The sequence below is a fragment of the Solenopsis invicta genome, chromosome 8 (assembly GCF_016802725.1).
Source record: "Solenopsis invicta isolate M01_SB chromosome 8, UNIL_Sinv_3.0, whole genome shotgun sequence".
Lineage (NCBI taxonomy): Eukaryota > Metazoa > Arthropoda > Insecta > Hymenoptera > Formicidae > Solenopsis > Solenopsis invicta.
The window spans coordinates 3,451,555-3,473,656 of record NC_052671.1 but is presented as its reverse complement, the minus strand read 5'-3'; the positions used below and the strand labels follow the sequence as shown (position 1 = coordinate 3,473,656).

The 22,102-nt window shown below is 41.5% G+C and overlaps 2 protein-coding genes across 2 annotated transcripts in view; one reads left to right on the top strand and one right to left on the bottom strand.

Moving 5' to 3' along the window:
• Nucleotides 1-22,102, bottom strand: part of LOC113003756 — a 241,205-nt gene that overhangs the window by 135,892 nt on the left and 83,211 nt on the right. The window lies entirely within an intron of this gene.
• Nucleotides 1-22,102, top strand: part of LOC105199635 (B-cell lymphoma/leukemia 11A) — a 38,317-nt gene that overhangs the window by 9,944 nt on the left and 6,271 nt on the right. The window contains exon 2 of the mRNA XM_011166816.3: nucleotides 12,608-13,057. Within this exon, the coding sequence (XP_011165118.1) occupies nucleotides 12,608-13,057 (450 nt within the window). The remainder of the gene's footprint in view (nucleotides 1-12,607; nucleotides 13,058-22,102) is intronic.

The following is a 22,102-nucleotide window of genomic DNA, read 5'->3' as shown; positions in this document are numbered from 1 at the left end:
GTGGGTCACCTGACAAGGGTCACTCGGCGCGTCTCCCTCCTCCGTGTCGTGGAAAGTGAAGCAATCTGATCTGACTCACAAGTGAATCCGTCACCAAGACAAATCTAATTAAGATTTTTTTTATCTGCTTTTTCTCGATCTTATCGTCACGTGAACATAGCTACCTTTCCAGTTTTGTTCATTGTGCCTCTTTCTAAAAACGCGTGTGCGTTATTCGTCAAAAAGTACTTGAAAAATTATTTATAAGTATGACTATTTTGCTAACGTTTAGTCATTCACTACATTTTAGAGATATAAATTGAGAAAGTGGCCACGTCGGTCGAAGTAGAGCTTGATATTCAATAATAATTGCCTAAGTAAATTTATACACTTACAAATTTCTGTAAACTACGCGCCTCATGTCCGCTGGACTTTGAAACGCAGCTGTTAAAATGGAACCCCAGCAATGTAACATAAAATTAAATTGCCAATCAATTTAATCATTTTGCTGCCAACGAGCATCTCTACAATTCTGCCCCTATCCCGAAAACTGTAAGGAAGATAATTATTACGGTCAAAATTGAAAATCTGCATGTGGCCCACACAGAAGCGGCTACGATCAAAGTTTTTATACGACGGGCAACATTAAACAGAGTGGTAATTTATATTGTGTGTCAAAGCATGTGCGAGCTCTGGTCCGGGGATTTCCTTCCTCGTGGCTACCCGTTATAATCTAATCCTCCACGAGCGGCGCGCGTATGTAAACCACGTGGTGCGTATATACACGGCGTCTCGCGGCATTCTATAAATACGACGCGTTGGAGACCAAGTTCAGGGGAATAGGGAGGAACGTGATGCTTTTATAGATATTCCCTTGGACTCGTCGTCTCGCCTTCGAGGTTGGATCTAGTTATGCGCTCTCTCTTTCTCTCTATCTCCGTCTCTTTCTCTGCGCTCTCTCGCTTTCGGCCCCACGGCGAACGTTGGCCCCGCAGAAACTTCGACCGGAGAGCTACTTTCCCGCTTCTTAATGGGAACACTCGCGGAGTCGCTCCGGAGTGCCGGAAGCGCGTAATTAAAAGGGAGGAAAAAGGATCTCCCGCATAATGACGCGTCCTTGAACATTACTTTTCACGCGAGGCGTACGCGTTCGATACCTGGCGGGTTCGTTGCCTCCTGGCCGCGTCGAGACCTTGAGGAAGTCGTATTTACCGAGGAAGTGTCTGAAGCAACTGAGTTTCTCCGAAATTGTCCCCACGCTCTTGACGTTTCCGCGCAGTACGATCGCTATAAGGAAACGACAATGCAACGGGGTTGCTCCATGTTGCAACTAATTCTTAATCCTACGTGTAGTCCGTAGCTCAGGATTGACGAGCGTTAAACATCCCTTCGACATTCCGTTCTCGTAATTTACGTGTTGCGATGCGCTAGAATTGTTGCAAATTGCGATATTACTAATAAATACTCTCAAAATCTCATAGAGTGAATGGAAATTGAGTCCGTGCAATTTTTCGAGTAATTTGTCACTCTAATAAGAGTAAAAATTCACTCTTGTAGAATGAAAATTTACTCTTGCAGAATGAAAATTCAGCCGGTGCAATTTTTCGAATGATTTTGCACTCTAAGAAATTTAGAGAGTACAAATGATCATATTATTATATAAATCTTCTCTTGAAAATCTTTGAACCAATCAGCTAATCAACCTTAATGCAATGTGACGTCGAATATAAGTTTCGGATTATTCTGCCTATTTTTTGTTAACATTTTGTTATAATAATATTTTTATTGTAAGCATGTAAATGCATTTATTCTGGCTGAGTTTAAAGAAATCACATTGGAGAATTCTAGATTTCTTTGATCTAGCATAAGGAATGTGTCATCGAATACCGGAAGGGGAAATGACGCTGTCAAACGTGATTTTCGGGTCGGCGAGCCAGATCGGATATTTGCTTTGACGAGGCGATAATGGGCGACATAAAGGAGCGACGTAATGGTCAAAAAGACGAGACTGAGGCAAAGCGGCGAAACAAAAGGCGACGCGAGAAATCACGTCCGGCCATTGCTCCAAGTCTCGAAGGCGGAATAAAACGTGGAAAAAGCGTCAGCTTTGAAACGCGAAGGCTTTCGATTGGTCGCGAGACGTAGAATTGCACGGCGGGGTTCTCGATTTTTAGCAAGCTCGATCGAGACGAGGAGAGAGGAGAGCGTGAAGGACTGGTCGAGGAGAGTCCATTGTTGCGGGGCCGGACCAATTGCGGGACAGGTCCGCAGGAGGCCCCGAACGAGAGACTGTTATAAAAAAAAAAACGAGATTAGGGTCACACACAGTTTCTTACGCGTTCAATGTCCGACACGCAAAAGTTACAATAGTTACGGCTCCATTCGTCAGTAACGCAAGATACGAATAATATTTTCCGTTAACAATAATTTTTTTTGTTTTTTGTTTTTTTGTTTGTTAATAATCGGCAAAATTATTGAGATATGTGTTGCGCAGACAGAAAAATTCTTTTAAATGAAAAAATATACATTTTCTTAAAACCATATATTTTGATGCAAGCATTTGTTTGTTCTGTTTAAGCAAAAATATTTACTTTTAATCAAATATAGATGTATTACCTTAAGTATATAATTTTATATTTTTACATTTAAATAATTTTACAAAGTAAGCTAATATTATTAAATTAAATTGTTTTCTTAGATTAAAAAGATCTGATTATCTTAAATAGAAGAATAATCTCATAGTAAATATTTTCTAGAATTGCAAGAAAATTACTCGATTAAAAATTATTTCTTCATTTTATTTATATAAATATTTTAATTAAGAAATTTTTAATTTAATTGCAAGAAAATAAGCTATTTAGGACCCATTGAGTAAATAATTTTTTTATTTTAAGATATTTTTCCTCAGTGCAGTCATCGTAACATGTATTAAATTTGCTATAAAGCTTAACGTCGATAAAGTGTATTGAAATGAGTCCTTTTTTAGAATTAATTCCAATAATCAGATAACACGCGATTCTTGTGTGAAAACAGACAAAACGCACAGTTGAGATATTCAACGGATATAATCTCTCTGAAGAAGTCTGAATATAATTGTTCCACGGCGTTAAAATAAATAATATTTAGTAGTTTTGATCTAGTAATCGCGAGTGCGGAAAGTTAGAAACAAAATGTTCGGCAGTCGCGAAGTGTCGTGCCGCGAATAAATTTGCACTTCGCGAATCGAGGCAGTCGGCGGTGTGTATGGCGTATTCGCAACTAACAGCATCTCCGCGCGCGACGCGTCGGAGACGCACAATTCGAAAATTACGGCGAGCTTCGCGAGCCACGCGCGCATTAATTCTCCGCCCGAGAAAACTCGCGCGATCGTTAATTATTTCGCGTGACACGCTTCGGCACTTCGCGCGTTGTCAAAAGTTCGCATTCGGATGTTTTGCGGTGGCGTAGCGCGGAGTTTCGTCGCGGGGGGCAGATGGGGGGATGAGGGTGAGGGGAGGGAGGAGATCGTTTTGAATAATGTAACAACGAAACCCCAGCCTCCGCCGTTCGCCGCCCACCCCACCTCTCCCTCCCGTCCTCCCTCTTTCGTCTCTTTACCGCGGAACTTTCTAATTAACCGGCAAGAGCGAGCGAGAGAGCGGATGAGAGTGGATGTGGGAGGAAAAGGGAGAGACCGCGGTGCCGGACAATACAAAGCCACGGCGTGGCTTTGCGCTTTGCGTTTCGTCGCGTTTCCCATTGGCGATCCTCGTTGCCGCTTTCGTTGCCCGCCGTTTGTTTTTCCGTCATTGTCGGGCACGGTGGGCCAACATGGAAGCGAGCCACCGGTGCGTGCTTTCATCATCATTGGACGAAAAACGTGTGTCCGCGACCCTAGCTGTATGGGGTGTCACGTTAGCGCCGGCCTATCGATGTTTTAACGATACAGTCTCATCGACATCGCAAATTCCACGTAATTTGTAATCATAATCAGATTAATTCAAAAGGATTCTGGACCTCCTTTACGTACGATTGAAAAAATAAAAATGCATAATGTACACCATGTGATTTCCTGAATAATATTTTTTTAAATCAATCATTCGCGCGTTTGATGGGCGCTCAGGTGAATCTCTGCGCGAATCGAAATCGCGCGGAATTTTTTCATTCCGTATTGCCGCCCGGTCGCCTTCCCACGTTTGCCATAAAGCCGCGGCGGAGTTGTGAAAACGATTGCGGCGGCGATTGGAGACGCGACGACGACGGAGTTCCCAGGAGTCCACGAAGATGCGAGAAACGTCGAAGCTGAGTCTCACGAAAGGTGAAACGCATCGCGCGCCGCATTAAAGGCCATGCATGGCCATGCACGCCTGAGAAAAACTCTCGAAAACACGGCGGGGGTACGACGGGACGAGACGGGACGGGACGGGACGGGACGGGACGGAAGGCAGACGCGAATACACGGAATCCGCGATGTCCAGGCGTGTCAAGGAGCAGCGACGCAGCTGTACGCTCGCGGACGCATAACTGTACGCCTGTATGATTTATTTTGATCGAAAAATCGGGGAAAGGGGTTTTTTTCCGTGAAAGGAGCGCGAATAAAAGGGACGGGAGGTACAGGTCAACTCTCTCTCTAGGACCTGTTTGCCCGTTCTCTCAATGGACAATGTCCTGCTGGCGGGCTGACAAAGGGCGACCCGCGGGCCCCGAGATCCTCCCACGATACGCATGTGGAGCGACGGATCGCGAGAGCGAGCGAGACGGCGGCGATGCGCGCCTGTGCGCGAGCGAGACGACCTGTACCCCATTCAGAATCCGTGAGAACCAGATTTCATATTTCTCATAACCGTCTGGCCGCCGAGCGCGGAACAGTGGAACGCAGTTTTCTAGCAGCTCGACGATCTCCCCGAGGCCTTTCTGATATCCAATGTGGTCACTGATTTCACCCGTTTGTTCAGGACACATTCTCGCACCTCGGCTTGAGATCGAGCTGATATTTTGGTACGACTCGGTGATTCGGTACGCTCCACTTTCCGAGGAGAGCACCATTCTATAAGAGATCGCGCGATTTATTGAGTATAAAAGCAGTTTCCTGCGGGGGTGAGTCATGACTTGCAAAAATTTTCGAATTACAATGTACGGCGATGTTATTATCAAACCCCTTTTGTAGCTTTCAACTTGTTAACTATTAAATTGATTGTGCGACCGTTTGAAATAATTCATATTTCGCGATGTGCGAGACATGCAAAAAGAAATTAGTTTGGCTGATGCAATTTGGCAAATATTTAATAGCGACACGAGCCAAGAGGTTTGTATTCCGTCGTACCTACGAGAACGAGATCGATAAGGATAAATATATATTCGCCATGTCGCCTAAATTAGACATTCTACTCTGCAATATTTATGTGGTATAATTGTAGCGCTTATCTCGATATGGCTCGGAATCTGAGAAAATTAGATGTAATCGTACAAGTTTCAACATCATTAATTCTAAAGAACGAGATTAGCAAGGATGTAGCGTGGACACCAGCTTAGTTCCATTTCTTAATATTCCACAAATGTTTATAAAACGTAATTGCAGACTGTATCCTCACCCAGAGACTATTCCAGATGCAAGACTATTTTCATTTGCTCCACATTTCTATATTGCCATTCTTAAAATAAAGTGTTAATATGAAATTAACAGTCTGTAAAATATTTGAGACGAAATTTCTCGAAACCTCGGAGAATTACCTGCGGTCATCCAGTTTAACGCACCCTCACTGTTCGGAGCGAGGTCAATGACGGCTTAAAAAAACGTTCAACCTCTATTTCGCTTGAAAAGAGAAAACCCGTTAGAAGTACCGTTTGTGATATCGAAGACGCAGGGGGAGGAGGCTTTTGGATCGAAAAAAAGCGACCAAAGAAATTCGAGCGAACCTACGGCGAAATAAAAAAAAATCGATCCAATTGTGAGAGCGAGGTCGATGGACCTTCGGATCGTACCATTGGTCTGTCTCAAATCCAGCCCGCTCACAAACGGATTCGTTTTTCTGCCTTGTTTTTTCACGGCGTGCACGAGATGCGACAGGGCAGAAAGGCCCTGTAAGAGAAAAAAACGACCTACGCACTAAGCGCCATTTTGGATCCTTTGTACGAAACAGAACTAAACGCGCGCGCACGGTGGTGGAACATGTCGGGGTTAACTCGAAAAACTCTTCGACCCCGCGAGAAAAACTCGACGATGAAGGGTGTGCTGTTGAAGGGTGTGCTGTCCGAGAGAAAGAAAGAGAAAGAGGGAGGGAAAGAGAGAGAGAGGAGAAGGGCAGAGAAAAGATAGAAGGAAGAGAAAGAAAGGGAACGCGAAAGAGAGGACGACAGAATGTAAAGTGGGGAGATTCGTATAAAAATTGCCCCCTCCATCGATGCGCATGCCGGTAGGTCCTTTCTATTCTTCTGATATCCTGTCGGGGCCCTTGGCCCTGTACACACACGTCCCGATGCTCCAGTCAGCATCCGAGCATGGGCGAAATGAGATCTCGCGCACGGCAATGAGAATCGATTCGCGTCCCCCGCAGATCAAACGAAAGCGTCATAAGGCCCCCCTCCTCCCCCCCGTTAGGACGGCGATTTCGCGTCGCGTTCGATCGGATCCGCGGCCGCGCGCGATCGATTTCAACAGTGAATTCAGCCTCGACGGGAATAATTCGGATAACGTAGTAACCGGCGCAGGACGACGAGCGATGGCGCACAAAGGTAATTATGGCCGATACGAGTAAAGTCGGCAGTTTCTAAAGCAAGCGATGTTATCTCTTATCAGGCGCGATTTGCGCAAGACATAAATACAGCGGCGATAACTGCAGATAACCTCTGGCGATGAAGAGTCGCGCAAGAAGTTACGTGAATATGATTTCGCTACCGAGGTACAAGAGGAACATAATTTGGGACGGTATTTTAGAGCGCGGCTCCCTGCACATGAATCTTATCGCGACTCATCGGGCCGTGACGAAGAGAGCCGTTTAAGATTTCAATTTCACGCCTGGATCCAATACAGATCTTCGATCGGCTGCACCGCGCGAGGCGTTGTTAGCCTTTAATGCTTTTTACGAATTAACTCGTAGGATTTTCGAGACTGCGAACGCGAACGTACCCGCCGCATTATATCGGATTACAGTGAATTGCGATAGAAGGAGTCATTTTTAGATAGCTGCGAAAGTACGACGCGCCAGTCGCCGATAAATGACGCGACGACGTTCTATTATGGATAAGATATGATATTTGCGATCGCGTCACGGATCTGTCCATCTCGCGGGCGTCGATACGAACGTGTGCGGGGGGAATCTATCCGTTTCTGTATTTCGTGAGAGGATCGACTGCCACGTACGTCGCGACGGCGACGGCGACGGCGGCGACGTCCGATGCCTCCTCGGTCGGCGAAGGAAATTGCCGCGACCCAATACTAATGGATAATGGAATTATTGGTTACGGTCGGAACTCGCCCTGGGGATGATCGTAATTCAATTGCTCCGATGTGTCCTCTGGACGTTTTGACAGGACGGATGTCCTAACAAGGATACCGCCTCGGGATATCTTCGCCCGTCTCTCTGTGTTCAGGCGATGTGCACTCGCGTGGATCTAACGAAAATCTCGTGGAAAAACGGCGAATTGTAGCGAGCGTGCAGGCTTCCCTGTCGATAGTCGAACATAATGCAAACAATTACCATTAACGTCTTATCGCGAAATTGGGGATAATTAGATGTTAAGCGATTCAACGTTCCGGTAAATGACCGACGCTGAATACGGTCTCACAATTATGGCCAGAAGTTTCTACTTTTAGAAATTAATTTCAATTCATTTTCAATTTTAAATCAAGAGAGAAAGAATATTTTTGTTCTTTATATAAATGCGTTTTTTTTTTTTTTTTACAAATTAGTAGTCAATGATGTTGACATAATTATTAAATTTATAGGATCGTGAATTAAATTCATCTCGAAAGAATTACGTCGTCGATCGATATGATTATGAAAATCATAAAATTATAAGAGTCAAAATCAAAGTTATTAATTTCCGATCAAGATTCGGATTTGTCTGCGTTTGATGCTAAAGGGAAACAATTGATAGCGTCGTACGCGAAATATTGCCGAGAATCGAGTCTCCGAATAATGCGGCGTATCTGGCTAAGAACACAAGAAGGAAAATTAATGTGGAAAACTAATAACCTCGGAACATTTCCCGCAGAGATTCCGGTACGCGTCCTTCCCACTCGTAGATGGAAATTACAAGGACGCCCGCAATAGGGGCCACTGGGCTTGGTGATCGCAACATTACGGATGTATAGGCCAATTTGTAAGCAATCCAACTTAGATTCGCCGGGCAATATTATATTTTTACGTTATCTTCCTGACGATTCACATCCTCCCCTACTCCCTCCCGTCTCGTATACGCGATTCGTCCGGATGCAACCGCGTTTATTTTTATGCGGCAAGTAATTGTTGTCATCAAAATCAGAAATATGTTTCGCGTCGTAAATAGTGTACGCAATCTAACATTTCCATGTTATACTGATAATGATAACTGGCGATGAAATTTGTACCTTTTGCATTTAATTCTATTAATGAGTATCTCGTTGCATTAATTCTCGCAAAATAACTGCGTATTTAAAAATGTATATTTTCCGAAGCATTTGTTGAATATTTCTCAATTAATGCATCGAACGCGGACAAATCCGATTCTTGGTCGGAAATCAATTTAATTTAGATTCATAATTATAATTACGATTTGTAATTCATAATTATGTCGATTGATAATGTAATTTTTTCGAGACGATTTTAATTCACGATCCTATAAATTTTATAGTTATAGCTAACATCGTTGAATATTAATTTGTAAAAATAAAGAGAAAAACATTTTTAAATTATCTAAAATTGTCAATATCAAATGTTGTTTCAATGGTTTGTTTATATCTCAAAATTCAATACAAGAAAGTTACAATTTCTTACAAGTTTTCTGTACGATTTCACGAATCTTACTTTACGTTTTTAATAACATTTATAAATTTCAATAGAAATGCGATATGACCAAATTCATTGAGCGGAGACATCGTGTTACAAAAAAAAAGCGATCCTAAACGGGGGCAGAAGACGCACGCAGATAAATAGACGGGTGATTTATAAAGTGGCGAAGAGACACGTGTCTGTTACGTCCTTCCTCCTTCGCTCACCTTAAGCTCGCGAGGCTGCCGGTCCTCGCGCAGGGGTTGCGCGGAGGGTTCTCCACGCTGCCGACAGTTTTGGTCCAACATCTGCCCCCGAAAAAACAAAAGCCCATTGTCGCTAACGACCGGTCGCGCGTCTCTTGTTTCTAACCGAGCGCTTTTGAATCGTAGGCGAATAACGGATCCGAGAGAGCCCGTCCATTCAGGCGGCTCACCGTTCCTTCCTTTCGCTCTCGCTCAACCTCTTCGTTCGTAGCCATCCAGCTCGACCGATTTTTCTTTTTCTCACTGGCAACAGAACCACAAGCCAGACGTCGCCTCGCCTCGCCTCACCTACGGGGGTTTTTATCGAAAATTTTATCGGATTTTTACCATCGTTATTTCGCTCCCTTCTTTCTTTCGCGTTCGATTGTCAACGACGAGAGATCTCGGACAAACGCGATTAAAATCTCGCGTTCCTACGAAGAATGCGGGACGTCGTCGAGGCGCGATTGTCTCGTCCGAACACGAGTCTCGACACGCCGAGACTTTGCGAACTTATCTCGCTTCCTGCTACCGTCATTCTTCCGGTGAAAAATGAGAAGCTGCAGATAGGAGCCGCGAAAAAAAAAAGTTTCACAGCTCGGCTGGACCCGATTCTGAATGGTTAGAGGGGCAAAAAAATAGATTCTTATCGGCACCTCTCGATATACTTGGACTAACGAAAATATTTTCATCGCTTGCTTCCTTTTGGCTTGTCGTCGAGATGGTACATTGAAACGCGATATCGGCGATATTGTTGTGGAACATTGCCGAGCTATTTGAACTATGGTGATTTTACGATGCCATTAGGAAGTTATTTGTTTTTGAAAATGCTGAGAAAATTTACACGTGTGATAGATCAGAGGATAAATTTGTTCAATAAATTCTTATGTACGTGCACAGAAAATACGACGTCGAGAATCTTTTCAGGATTTATATGTATGCTATCTCAGTTATTATTAGCTTGTTCTCACAGTTACAAAAACTTTGTTCTAGAACAAGTCTAATCGATTAACGAAAAATTTTCTATGCAAAAAAAAACATTTATAAAATGAGTAAAGAATAATTATAAAGTGTGTGAAAGTATAGCTGTAATATCGACCGAGAGAAGGCAGACTATAACTCAAGTTCAACCCACCGATCGGGGTGTACTTTCATCCCAAAGGGTTGAAACGTGCTCGAGTTTGCGCTCTGGCCAATGGTCAAGCGAGCTCCGCCCAGAAAGAATCGAACGCCGTCGGCGCACCGACGAAAAGCGAGAAACGAACGGAAAAAGAGATAGCGGCAACCAGGGGTAAACAAACAGGGGGTTGGTGTAAAGAGGCAGCAAAAAGAAGGAGAGGAGAGAAGAGCGAAGATCCCTCGAGAAGCGCTACGAAAGCGAGACGACGATACGCAACAAGAACGGAGACAAAGGGAGAAACTTGATGGGCGAGACGGGAACGAAAGGGGGAGGAAAGGGGGAGAAAACGACTGCCAAGACGGTGGAGAGTTTTTCTTCGCGAGTGTGTGTTTCGTCGCGAGGCTGGCGTCCCCATTCGGATAGATACGGATACTCGACTCGACGAGGGAAAGATCGATGTATGAAACTCCTGCCAATCTCTATGTTAATGCGCGAAACGCACGAGAGAAAGGACATAAGACGTCGCGCGAGGACTTCTGTAGTTTCTCTTGAAGGACACTCAAAAGTGAATTGTTACGTCTGCGGCTGACCTCGGGGCCCTCTGCCTCTCGGACGACGGTGAATTATAACGGTTGCGTAAGAGGAAATTAGTCCTGTTTGTTACGAGGAAAGTTCGCTCGCTCAGATTAGGCGAATACCGTTTGTTGTGGTCTATTTATCGTTGAAAAACAATGGAGATTAAATCGTGAAAAAAAAAGAACGAAAACGCTGCTTTAATAAAAGAATCCTTTTACTTATGCATACACGTGTATGTATATATATGAGATTTTGATATACACCTGGATCTTTTTTTGCACGATATTTTTTCACACGATTCACCGTTACACGGTTTTTTTAGCACGTTTTATTTTACTTACTTTTTCGAGTGATAAAAGTGATTTTGTTCCAATAGTAAGAAAATGAATTTATTGTACTATAACAGAAAACAATGAATAAAATATCGATTAAAAAAAATATGTATATCTTTTTTCATTTTCCCCAACACATTAGCTTTTCTTTTATGTGTTTATTAAATAAAATATTTTCAGTGAACGCATTTCTATATTTTAAACTGCTTTTGGTATAGTATGTGTTATTTTAACACAAGTTTTGTACTTTGTTGCAAATCAATTTTTCCATGATTTTTTTGCACAGTATGCATGTACCGCGTAAAAGGAGAAGTGTATTTTTTTATCTCTTAAATGAAAAGAAGCAATAGTAAGACGCGCCACGAAGAACGTTTTCAAATTCGTCACTCAATTTCATATCAAAATAGATTTAATTTTGATTTCCTTAATTCAATTAATCAATGTTATACACATCCACACACGTACACGCACATAAATTTTATGGCTACTGGCGAAACGAAACGCTCATAGAATCGTTCGTTTTGATATCTCATCACGGCATTATGGCTGCAGTCAGTTAATAGGTATCGTAAATCGTAATGATTAATACCCTGCTGTGAATAATGCGCGAGACATATGTCTACACTTGGTTATGTAATGGTATCTGTAACATATACATATCGATAGTGTCAATACTGATACTGCTTTTACAATTCATAGTTGGGAGACAATTGAAAAATCTCTTTTTATAATACAGCTATTATTCAATAAAATTGAAAGTTCTACTTCGTTTAAATAACATAATCTTATAATTGTGTTGTGGAGAAAAATTATTTTCCAACAAAACAATAATGATATTGAAATAATAATATAAAAATTTATATTATTATATTGTTTCACTTGCAAAAACACAAATATCTAAAGCACTATTTTAAAAAATCCAGATCAATAAATTTCGATTGCTTAACATTTTTGTTTTATCGATATTAATTAATAATTCACATGGAAAGAATAATTTTAATTAAAAATTTAGTCGCGTGCAGGTTTGAAAATAATTTTATTGGAGCATCAAAATAATTATGTAGGATGCTTAAGCATGATGAGCAAGGATGCAAAAAGTTTTAACATTCTTGCAAACAACTGGAGTGTCCTACACAATTATTTTGATGATCCACAATTGTTTTCAGATCTATATATCTAATTAAATTTTTTAATACTTTAGCAAAATTATATATTCTATCCGTGCAGGAATGACGCGTTTTATGACTCGATATCACTATCACAAAGTGATCAATATCATAATTAAACAAGAGAAAGTATGGCAAATTCTCAAAGCCACATATATCTTTATAATTCTAACCAACTTCGCCGCCCGCTTAATAAAAATTCCGATGAATTCTAAACGAGATCTATCTCTCTCTGTTACAGCGGAAACCTCGCAAAGTACCACGTCCCCAGACACCGTCCAATGCGGGGGCTGCAGGGCGTCTTACCCCCTCGGAGAGATCGTCCGATTCATCGAGCACAAGGTCAACCATTGTCGGAGCACCCTCCAGGGCTGTCACAGTCCACCAGCGACGGCCGCGCCGGAGGACTCCGATCCAGAGGATGCCCTCACCTTGAAGACCACCGATCCGGACTCGAAGCTAAATTCAGTCCCCAGCATCTCTGCGCCTATCAACAAGAGGAGTGGTCGACTGGAGAGTCCCCCGACGCCTCAGGGGCCGGGACCGGATACCGGAAGTCCGATCGACCTCAAGGCAAGCGCCAGCTCGACGCCAAAAAGACGGACGGAAGCGCCAGACGAGGACAAGGAGGATCTTCCGAAGAAGCAGAAAACCGAGTCTGTGGATGCCGACACGAACACAGTCAATTCCGGTAAATTTTTACGTCTCTCTTTGAATTATTTTTACGTATTTTATTATTTAAGTAACGATGAAATAAATGTTGGGTGATTTTATTCGAAGCAGTTGATCGTTTATATCGTGTCGTGAAATGAGATTTGCAATGTGATCCAGCCACGTTCACAAAATAATAATAACGTTCGCGAAATAATTCAAAGTGTCGCTTCTCAATTTCATATTCGGCTTTTAAGTCGTAGATTCTGAATTTGGCAACGATCAAAACGAGAAAATATGTCAGAGTTTCTCATCGCTGCAAGTGTGCATCGTGGAAGCTCTCGTGCCATTTCGAAATTCTTTCTGGTTTGGCGAATTATTAGTTTGTTGAAAAGGGACGGAAGAGGGTGTTTTAAAGTACAGTTATAGGGGGCTGCCATGTGATGTCGAACGGCCACGAACAATAGATCGGTGGATTCGATTTTTGAATTTAAACCGCCCGCTCGGGGATTGGGGTGAACCTGCCCCTCGTGTCTCCCCTCCCGCCGCTCCTCTGACCCCCTTTTGTCAGGGAGTACATTGTCGTACGTCGAAGGGTTTAACGCGCGAGCGTTCTCGTTCGGCGATGCGACACCCTGGATATGAAAGTGCTACGATATCGTCTTCGTGTATTTTTATATAACGTCAAAATGAAGTTGAAAAATCGCGCTATTCGCTTTTGACTTTTTCTTTTTGTTGTAAATTTAAATTACATAAAAGTGCGCGCGACAATTATATTGTAGAGAGATAAATACAAAGAGAAAAATTTAGAAAGAGTATTGTATTATTTGAAATAAATCTAGAAATATCGTGATTCTGTCTCCGCTCTTGTAAATATAATAGATATAAGTGTTTTTTAACAAATAAAACGAGGTGCCATTGATTAATTTGCTATAAGAATTTACGTAACAAATAAATTATTTTTAATTCATATTACAATAATTTATTATATTTAAATAAAATATTTATCATTACGACTTTTAAATAATTTAAATAATTTAATTTTGCAACCGACAAAACGATAACGAAATTATTGTAAAATTTGTTTCGATTTAAAGTCTCCATCGTGGCCTCAAATTCACTCCTACATTCTCGATGAATCAAACGTTCTTTCTTTAAAATTCTTATGCAATACTTAATTGCGCAAATCAATTCAATGAGCTATTTCATAAGTGGAACGGAATTGGAATCATCCTTCATGAAGCAAAGTTAGTTTCTTATTTTATTTCGCGATAAAATTATTTTTACAATTATGTAAAAGAACAAATTTTCGCTATTTATATAAAGGCAAAAATTTCAGCAGTTGAAAATATCAAGTCCATATTCTTGAACTAACAAAAATCTTCAATATAAAAAATTGTTAATTTATAATTGTAAAATATAAATTAGCCTATAATTTAATAACTTTAAGGATCTAATGAATGAATTGTATATATCCGCAAGTGAACCCGTCTCTCGATTTACGCAAATAAAAGTCTCACAGATATCATTTAAATTGTTAAGCTTACATTTGCAACAAAGTATCCAAATCTATTAAAAAAATCTGAATTAAACAGTAGATGTAAATTTGTATCGCCTCGAGAAACGAGGGCGGCTGTCGTGGACGAACGTAATTGTGTCTCCCGAGGAGCAGCACGTCGGCGGTCGCTCGCACACCGGTGTCTCTTTAAAGTTTCATCACGCTCCGCGGCGCTCATCCCAAACCCCCTTTCGCTGGCTACACGTTCCGGCAGCGAGATAGAGAGTTAACCCTTTCCGAACTGGTCCACGACCATAAGAATACTCTTCGCTCGTGCTCATCCTGCCGTCCGCCGGTTAAGCCCCTTTTGTCGCCTTTTTTGTCGGATTTTTTGCTACCGGACAACCACGTCGAAAAGCCCAATTAGAATCGTCCTATTGTTCGGCCACGTGGTCCGCACGAGCCGTCCACGCGAGAGCGTGCCCATATGGGCGGACTCTCGCGCCGGTGTATGCTAGATCGGAGTCTCGAGCGTTACATGCGAACAGGTAAAGCAACGCGTATCAGAAACGCGCACGTGGGGTGGCATTGACAGGATGCGCCAGGACCCTCGGTACTCGGACCGGTATTATAACTCCCTTCCAGTGATTCCCCTTCCAGTGATTCTGATATATTTTTTTTTTTTTGTCGACCATGAGACACGTCAAAAGAAATGATCTGTGCAATGGTAATGTGATTCAATATATATATTTTTTTTATTTTCAAAGAGTTGAATGCTTCGCGGAATTGTCCTTCAATTTCCAAGTAAATTCAAAAAAGATGCACGTTTGAAAAAATCCATGATCTCGGGGAAATATTCGGTTTTGCGCGAAAATAGAGAACAAGCGGGGCGTGTGTCGCGCGAAAGAACGACGTTGGAGAACCGTGACGAACGATATAAATCCGGAGGAAGGCTGAGAGAAGGGCAGAGGAGGAAAACGGAGGAGGGCGCCGAAAAAGGAGCGATAATCCGTCGAAATTGACACCAACCAGCGCTCCCGGTGAGATGCAGATTTGATCTATCTGTCACGTTTGTCTGGGAATATTAATTCTCGTCCGTGGGTGAGGTTTTTCTCTGGCAGCTTTATGGCTCCTTTCCGACCCTCCCGCGTTTCTCCCGTCGTCCTTTCCTTCCTAGCAAAGTCGACGACTCTCCGGACCGCCCGAGGTGAGCGGAGAATTGCTTGCGAATTGGCTGTCGCTCGGGGTTTCGGGATCCTGCAACTTTCTCGTCCTTCATCCTTCCGCTTCCTCCGTTCTCGCGGAAGGAAGTCGACAAGAACGATATGCGAGCGATACGCCTAAAAACCGACGTCAGAAACTTTTTCGGCTATATATCACGCGTATCGCCGGAACCAGCCTGCTTGTATTTTGTGTTTTATCGCTATTTCGTTTTTTTTTATATTATTTTCATATTTTTCATTTTTTTACTGTTTTTATAATTCAAATATTTTATACGTAATTCAAAATTCAGTTGCGCGCATTTTACGAATAATATTTAATATAATTATTAATATTTTATATTATTATTATTAAATGTTATGTTAAACATTTTTTTACGCGTATTCACGAGAAGAACGGTACGTACTAATATAAAAATCAACGTGTATCATCAGTAAGAATTCTTTGTTTGCTTCCGTTTCGCCTGCTTCAGTTTAGACTTCACAGTCTTTCTTCCTTGACAATGATGAGGTGGCTACGTTCTTCGCTTCCTTTGCACTTACCTCGCTTCGTATAAAAGAATGCCCGCGAGAGAGAGAGAGAGAGAGAGAGAGAGAAAAATGAAGAACGTCATCAAAGCTTACAAAGCTCAGAAGTTCAATATACACGACTTCAGCACGCTGCGACGCGTTTAAATTACCAGGTCGAGTGGCGTTTTGATTAATTTTTTTTTTCCTTACGTCGTTGTACCGTAAAACGAGTCCGTCATCCGCGTTTTCTTCTTTCTCTCGATGGTGCACTGCACTACAGAAAAATCAAAGTAGCTGCAAAGGCAGATCTCTCACGATGAACGATAGACAGCACTAGACTTTTTTTTTTTAAGTTTTCAATGTTCTCTTGGCAAGTTGTTGTGTTTCCACGCTTCGCTTTTATTGCTCTCTGTTCTTTTAGTATGCCGGTATGCCCATAATTATATTTTTGATGTTATTGACGTTATGTTAAAATTCAATTTCACACGGAAAGAATCATTTTGTTGAGATACGGATCTGAAAAGAATTACGTTGGATGAGATCAAAATGATTATATTGGACGATTGAACTGGTTTCTAAAATGACAAAATTTTTGCAGCATGTCATCACGTTCGAGCCTCCTACATAATTATTTTGATGATCCAGCATAAACATTTATTTTCTGATCCGTATCCGACTAATTGTAAACTTTTAGATGCTGCAGTAAAATTGTTTCTTCCTCGCATATATTCTCGGTGTTGTTCCGCTTTAGAAACGTGTTCTTGTCGCGTCAAGCCATGAAAAACTCGAATAATAAATTCTTTTAATAAATTGAGACTCGGCCCTTTCTGGAAGGGTTAATAGTCAGCAGCGGTCCATTCGCAAGGTTTGCGGTTTGGACAGACAAACTAAGTAACGGAGGACATAAAGGCTCGTGGAGCGCACCAATCCTATCGCGGAATTGTAGTGACCACAAGGAGTATGTTACGCGACCATTCGAATATTCGTTTAGAGAGGATGGAATCGCGCTGGTCGACATATTCGCGATTTTAACGGCTTTGGCTCTTTGTCGCGCGACACTCTGCGGTGGGTTGTACGGGTCGTAAATAAAAGCTCGCTGGAAAAAATCTGCATGGTACGGTTACACGGTATTGAATGGATTATTAGTAATCTCAGACGATTTTTTTTTATACTTAAATAATTCGATGTATGTTGATTGATATTTAATTTAATTAAACTTAAATTGTTTCACACGCGTAATATACTGTATTTAAATATTTATCATTCTTATATTATTTATTATACTCATTAATAATTATTATGAAAAAAAGTTAGATCATTTTAATCCGTCCGCATTCCCAAAATAACTAATCTAAATAATTTCTTTGATACATTTTAATTTAATAAACGTCGTTGTACGTCCCGTTACATTTAGATTATTTAATTCCTTTGTTTGCTGTTAATTCTTTTTGATACAAATTGAACACTTCTCGTTATTGCGTGATATTTATCTCAGCTGGTTATTTAATTAATGGGTCCAGTAAAATGATTAAAATCACCCGCAAACTACCCAGGTGGACATGATCCGCTGCGCGTTGTCCCTTTTAAGTGCAGCCCTTGTATCGACGACAAAGTGCATACGTCGCATACGTTAGCTAATCGATATTTTAATATTGTCACACGCCATTCCGGATTAAAGGCCTTCCTGTGTGTTTGTTGTGCGTGCGCGTATGTGTATATCGTGACGTCATTGAGCGGCAGATGTGTCCCGTCCAAAAAGATTTCCGAGAGCGCGACGCAACGTCCTTTACACGATTAAAATTTGCTCGCGTGCATGAAACCGGGCATAACACTTATGATTATGTGTGCGATCACCAAATAATTCCTTTCAGCCTGTGTACAAATTTTCCGAGCATTAATAATTAATGTTAAAAAAGTTATAATCTTATTTAGAAGCTCGTTCAAAATGTATAATAGCCGTTTGATTTAATTTAAACTTTTTTCGCATATTAAAAATTGAAAATATACAATTTTTTAAGATTCAGATGATTTTAATGCGATATTCGATTATAACCAATTGATTGTCACATGAACATTATTTCATGTCTTTTATTTGCACATTCTGCGAAAAATAATTGACTTGTTGACAAACATCTACATTTCGAGAGGCAAAAAGATTATGGAAACGTATTTTGAAAAAAATTGGAAGGGAGCTGAGCTCGGGTAAGTTAAGTCTGCGGTAAAGGGGTTGAAAGGAAGTATTCGTAGAATGATCGAATGACTCGAATCGTTGTTAAACAATGGCGTTCCAAACGATTTGTCCTTAAACGTCGCGTAGGCCAATTTGTCGGGCAATTTCTGGAGAAAATCGGTCGGTCACTGTCGTCGGAGGGCCGAGCGATCTTATGTGCAGACGTTGTTCACGTGATTCCGCTGTCCCTTCTGAGTACGAATTTCGATCTTTGATTTCTACTTCTCTGCAAGTATATATTGTAAAATAATTGCCCAGAAAAATATTGGAGTTACATTTAATTTATATTTTAACGTACGCATTTGCACATAATCATTTTATTTTCGCGGGTGTTGATTCTTTAGAAAATAATCAATCTTATTAAATCTCTAATTTCAAATTGAAGACTGATAACTATTTTCATTTCAATATTATAATATTCTACTTTCATTATTTTTCACATAAATGTTTTTTTTTTTAAACTACACGCTAATCTACTGCACGATATTCTGCCGATATAATTATGCGGCACATACCTATATATTATTTACTTATCCGATAAAAAGTCATCGTGAGCGATAACGCGCATTCGAACTGCAACCAGCTAGGCAGCCATTTCCCATAGAAACACGCTCATGAAAATCTGAAGAAATAATCCTAACAGATGGCCACCCGCGAGGTTTGCATATGAAAAGCGCCAGGCCGTGAATCGATACACCTTTATTATGCTCAAGCACTTGCTTATCTCTCTCGTCTTCCCGGCGGCATCTTTCCTCCCCGGGGAAGTCGGCAATATTTTCGACTTCTAGGGAAAAGAAGGAGCCGGCTGGCCGCTCGGAGAAAGGACGAGGGCGAGGGAAAGCGCACACAGCGCGGTGAACACTCGAAGCGTGAAACAATACGCCGAATTTCGCGCTTCGCCACTTGGCTATGGTGCCTGTTTCAGAGATGACTCGACTACCTTGTCTTCACTCCCTTTTATGATCTTCTTTCTCTCTCTCTCTTTCTCTTTCCCTTACACGCGTATTAATTTCTGTTCGGAGCCGAAACCTCCGAGCCAATTTGTATTTCACGTTCCGTCTGTCGAAGGATCAAGCTAAAGATGACTTGGGAGAATTTTGAAGTCTGAAAAGTTTTGCTCAGTTCAAACCGCCGAACTTTTCCTTAACATTTCTACGCAAATTCTGTTGTTCTTTTAGGTTTTGATTTAATATGAAGAGCCGAGAATTATACAATCAAATGGTGAACAAACCAAATTTTAGGAAAGAGAAAGATACTTTCAAAAAATTCTACATTTCAATAAAATTTTATTTAATTCTTGTAAATTTCATTTCTTCAGGATCATATTTTTGATTAAATTACCAAAATATTGTATGCTCAATATTAATAACTTGCAAGAAATATTGTCTGCCTAAGAGCATAAATAAACAAGTATAAAAAACGTCCCAAGAAAAATTTTGAATTAAGATACAACACTGGGAACCTCAATTAAAAGAAATATTGTGAAACTCTTGCAGAAGTATAATTTAATTGGATAATTCTTTAAGAGTAAAGTTGGAGTAGAATTGTCAGAAATGTAATTGTTAAACTAAAGTAGCTTATATTTTTAAAATGTTCTTTCCTCTTTGAGCAAACTTCTTAGCGATTCAGGAAATCACTGATAATATATCGCCTATTCGTTCGCGATTTTTGCGCCTTGTTCCTCTCCGCGACTTTCTCCAGTCGTTCTTTCTATCAATCGAAAAATCGCGCGCGTCAATGAGATGAGATTGCGACGAGCGTCTCTCATTCCATGCTCGTTCGCGACGCGTAAACGCTGCAAGCGTAATCCTGGTGAAAGGTCAGGAAGGCGAGGAAGAAAAGTCCCTCGCCCACTGTCGGGCTCGTTATTCTACTTAGCACCTTGTTACATACAACGAAATGTGTTCTATTGTGTATTGTCGCGAGATAAACTATCATTTATCCGTTGACGGCGTTGAGTTGTTCCTAATTTTATTTAAGATTCATTGTCTTGTCGCATCCTGCATCGCCGTCATCGGACCGATCTCTCAAAGCCACGTCATTTCAACGAGTTGTTCTGAGTAATTTCACGTCAATGTAAAACTACAATTGTACGAAAAAGTGAAGAAATAAAATTCCGAGGACCGCTGCAGAGATTTAATTAAATTGATAGCTGTATATTTCAACTAAATCAATCAATTTATTATTTAGTGTGCTTAAAAAAAATTTATTGTCATAATCCCAATTGAAATAACATTTTCCAAGTGTAATAGACAAGAAAATATGTCCGACGATCGTTCGGCTTTAAGACGATCTTGAAGCTTTATTTCTAACAAAGATTCCCTATCCCGAACGGCCATTTAATTAGGACCACTTTATTTTGCTGCAGCCTTTTGTCTCCGGCTGACTTTCCCTCCCGTCGCCAAAGTACCGCGAGACAGTGAGGCACAATGGGGAGGAGAGGGCGAGTCCTGAACTTTTTAATCTCTTACAAGAGGAAGTATACCTCCTGCCTGGCTACAACGCGCTCGTATTTATCTCGTCTAAGAAGTTTCTTCCTGAATAATGCGGCGTGCGTATTTATTTGTCTGTGCGAGACGCTCCTCGCGTTCTCAAATTTGACAAGTCCGATTTCGTCGAATTAAAGACGTTCGCTGAGATTCGGGAAAACTTTCACGGACAAAACGTTTCTTTAATAATAACGCGGTTTAAAAGTTATTTAAAAAATGAATAAATAAAAATTGCGCTTGCGTTCAAGAAGCGTTTTGTACTTCGGGTCATTTACACGTTTATAAAAAATATTTCATCTAAACGGAAATTTTGAGAAAAAAAAATGCAATAATTAAGAAAGCGACACGTATTGTGAGAAAATATTTTCATAGAAATGATTAACTGATATCTTAAGCGATTTCGTAGTGTTTCTCAAGGCGTAAAATCTTCTTCCTCGAACCCTAACGTCCGGCATTATGGGTCGAGAGAATATGTCGCCCGGGTAATGTTCCACGGTGCTTTTACGCGCAGAGTGAGGGTGGCCCTTGAGCACATGGTGCGTGCATCCTCAACCTTTCTTCGCCCTTTTTTTTTAACAGTCCTCTGTCTCTCTCTTTCATTCTCGCCACCAAGACGACGCGCGACGACGAATTAAAATCCCACAGACTCCCGCGACGAGCGTCTACTGTGCTACGCGGGGCGTGAAAAATGGTCGAAAATCTGATATTCCGGATTAAAAACATTGAAATTCAAAACCCGTCCCTCCCGCATCATAAGCTTTCGCGCGCGCCGTAGGAAAGGAGGGTCGAGAAGTCGTTAAGGGTCAGTTTCAGCCGCATGCCGCGGTAACCGACCCCCGTTGGCCCACACCGATTCCCTCCCGCGCTACCCCTCGACCGCCCCGTTCGACGAGGATATTATTTTTAAGCCCCCGCAACTCGCCGGCTCGAACCGCAATTTGACACAGACGCGCCGTTTGAATTCCGAATTCAATCGGCCGGGGTCCGATCTCTGTGTCCCGATTTCGCGAAATTAAGGGTGGTTCGAAAATTGATATCGTTGCTCGGGGGCATGTACGCGCATGTTATGTGTGTACGTGCGGGTTTTACGAGCTGCCGTCACATGCTCGAAAAATCACCGTGAACCTCCGAACCATCC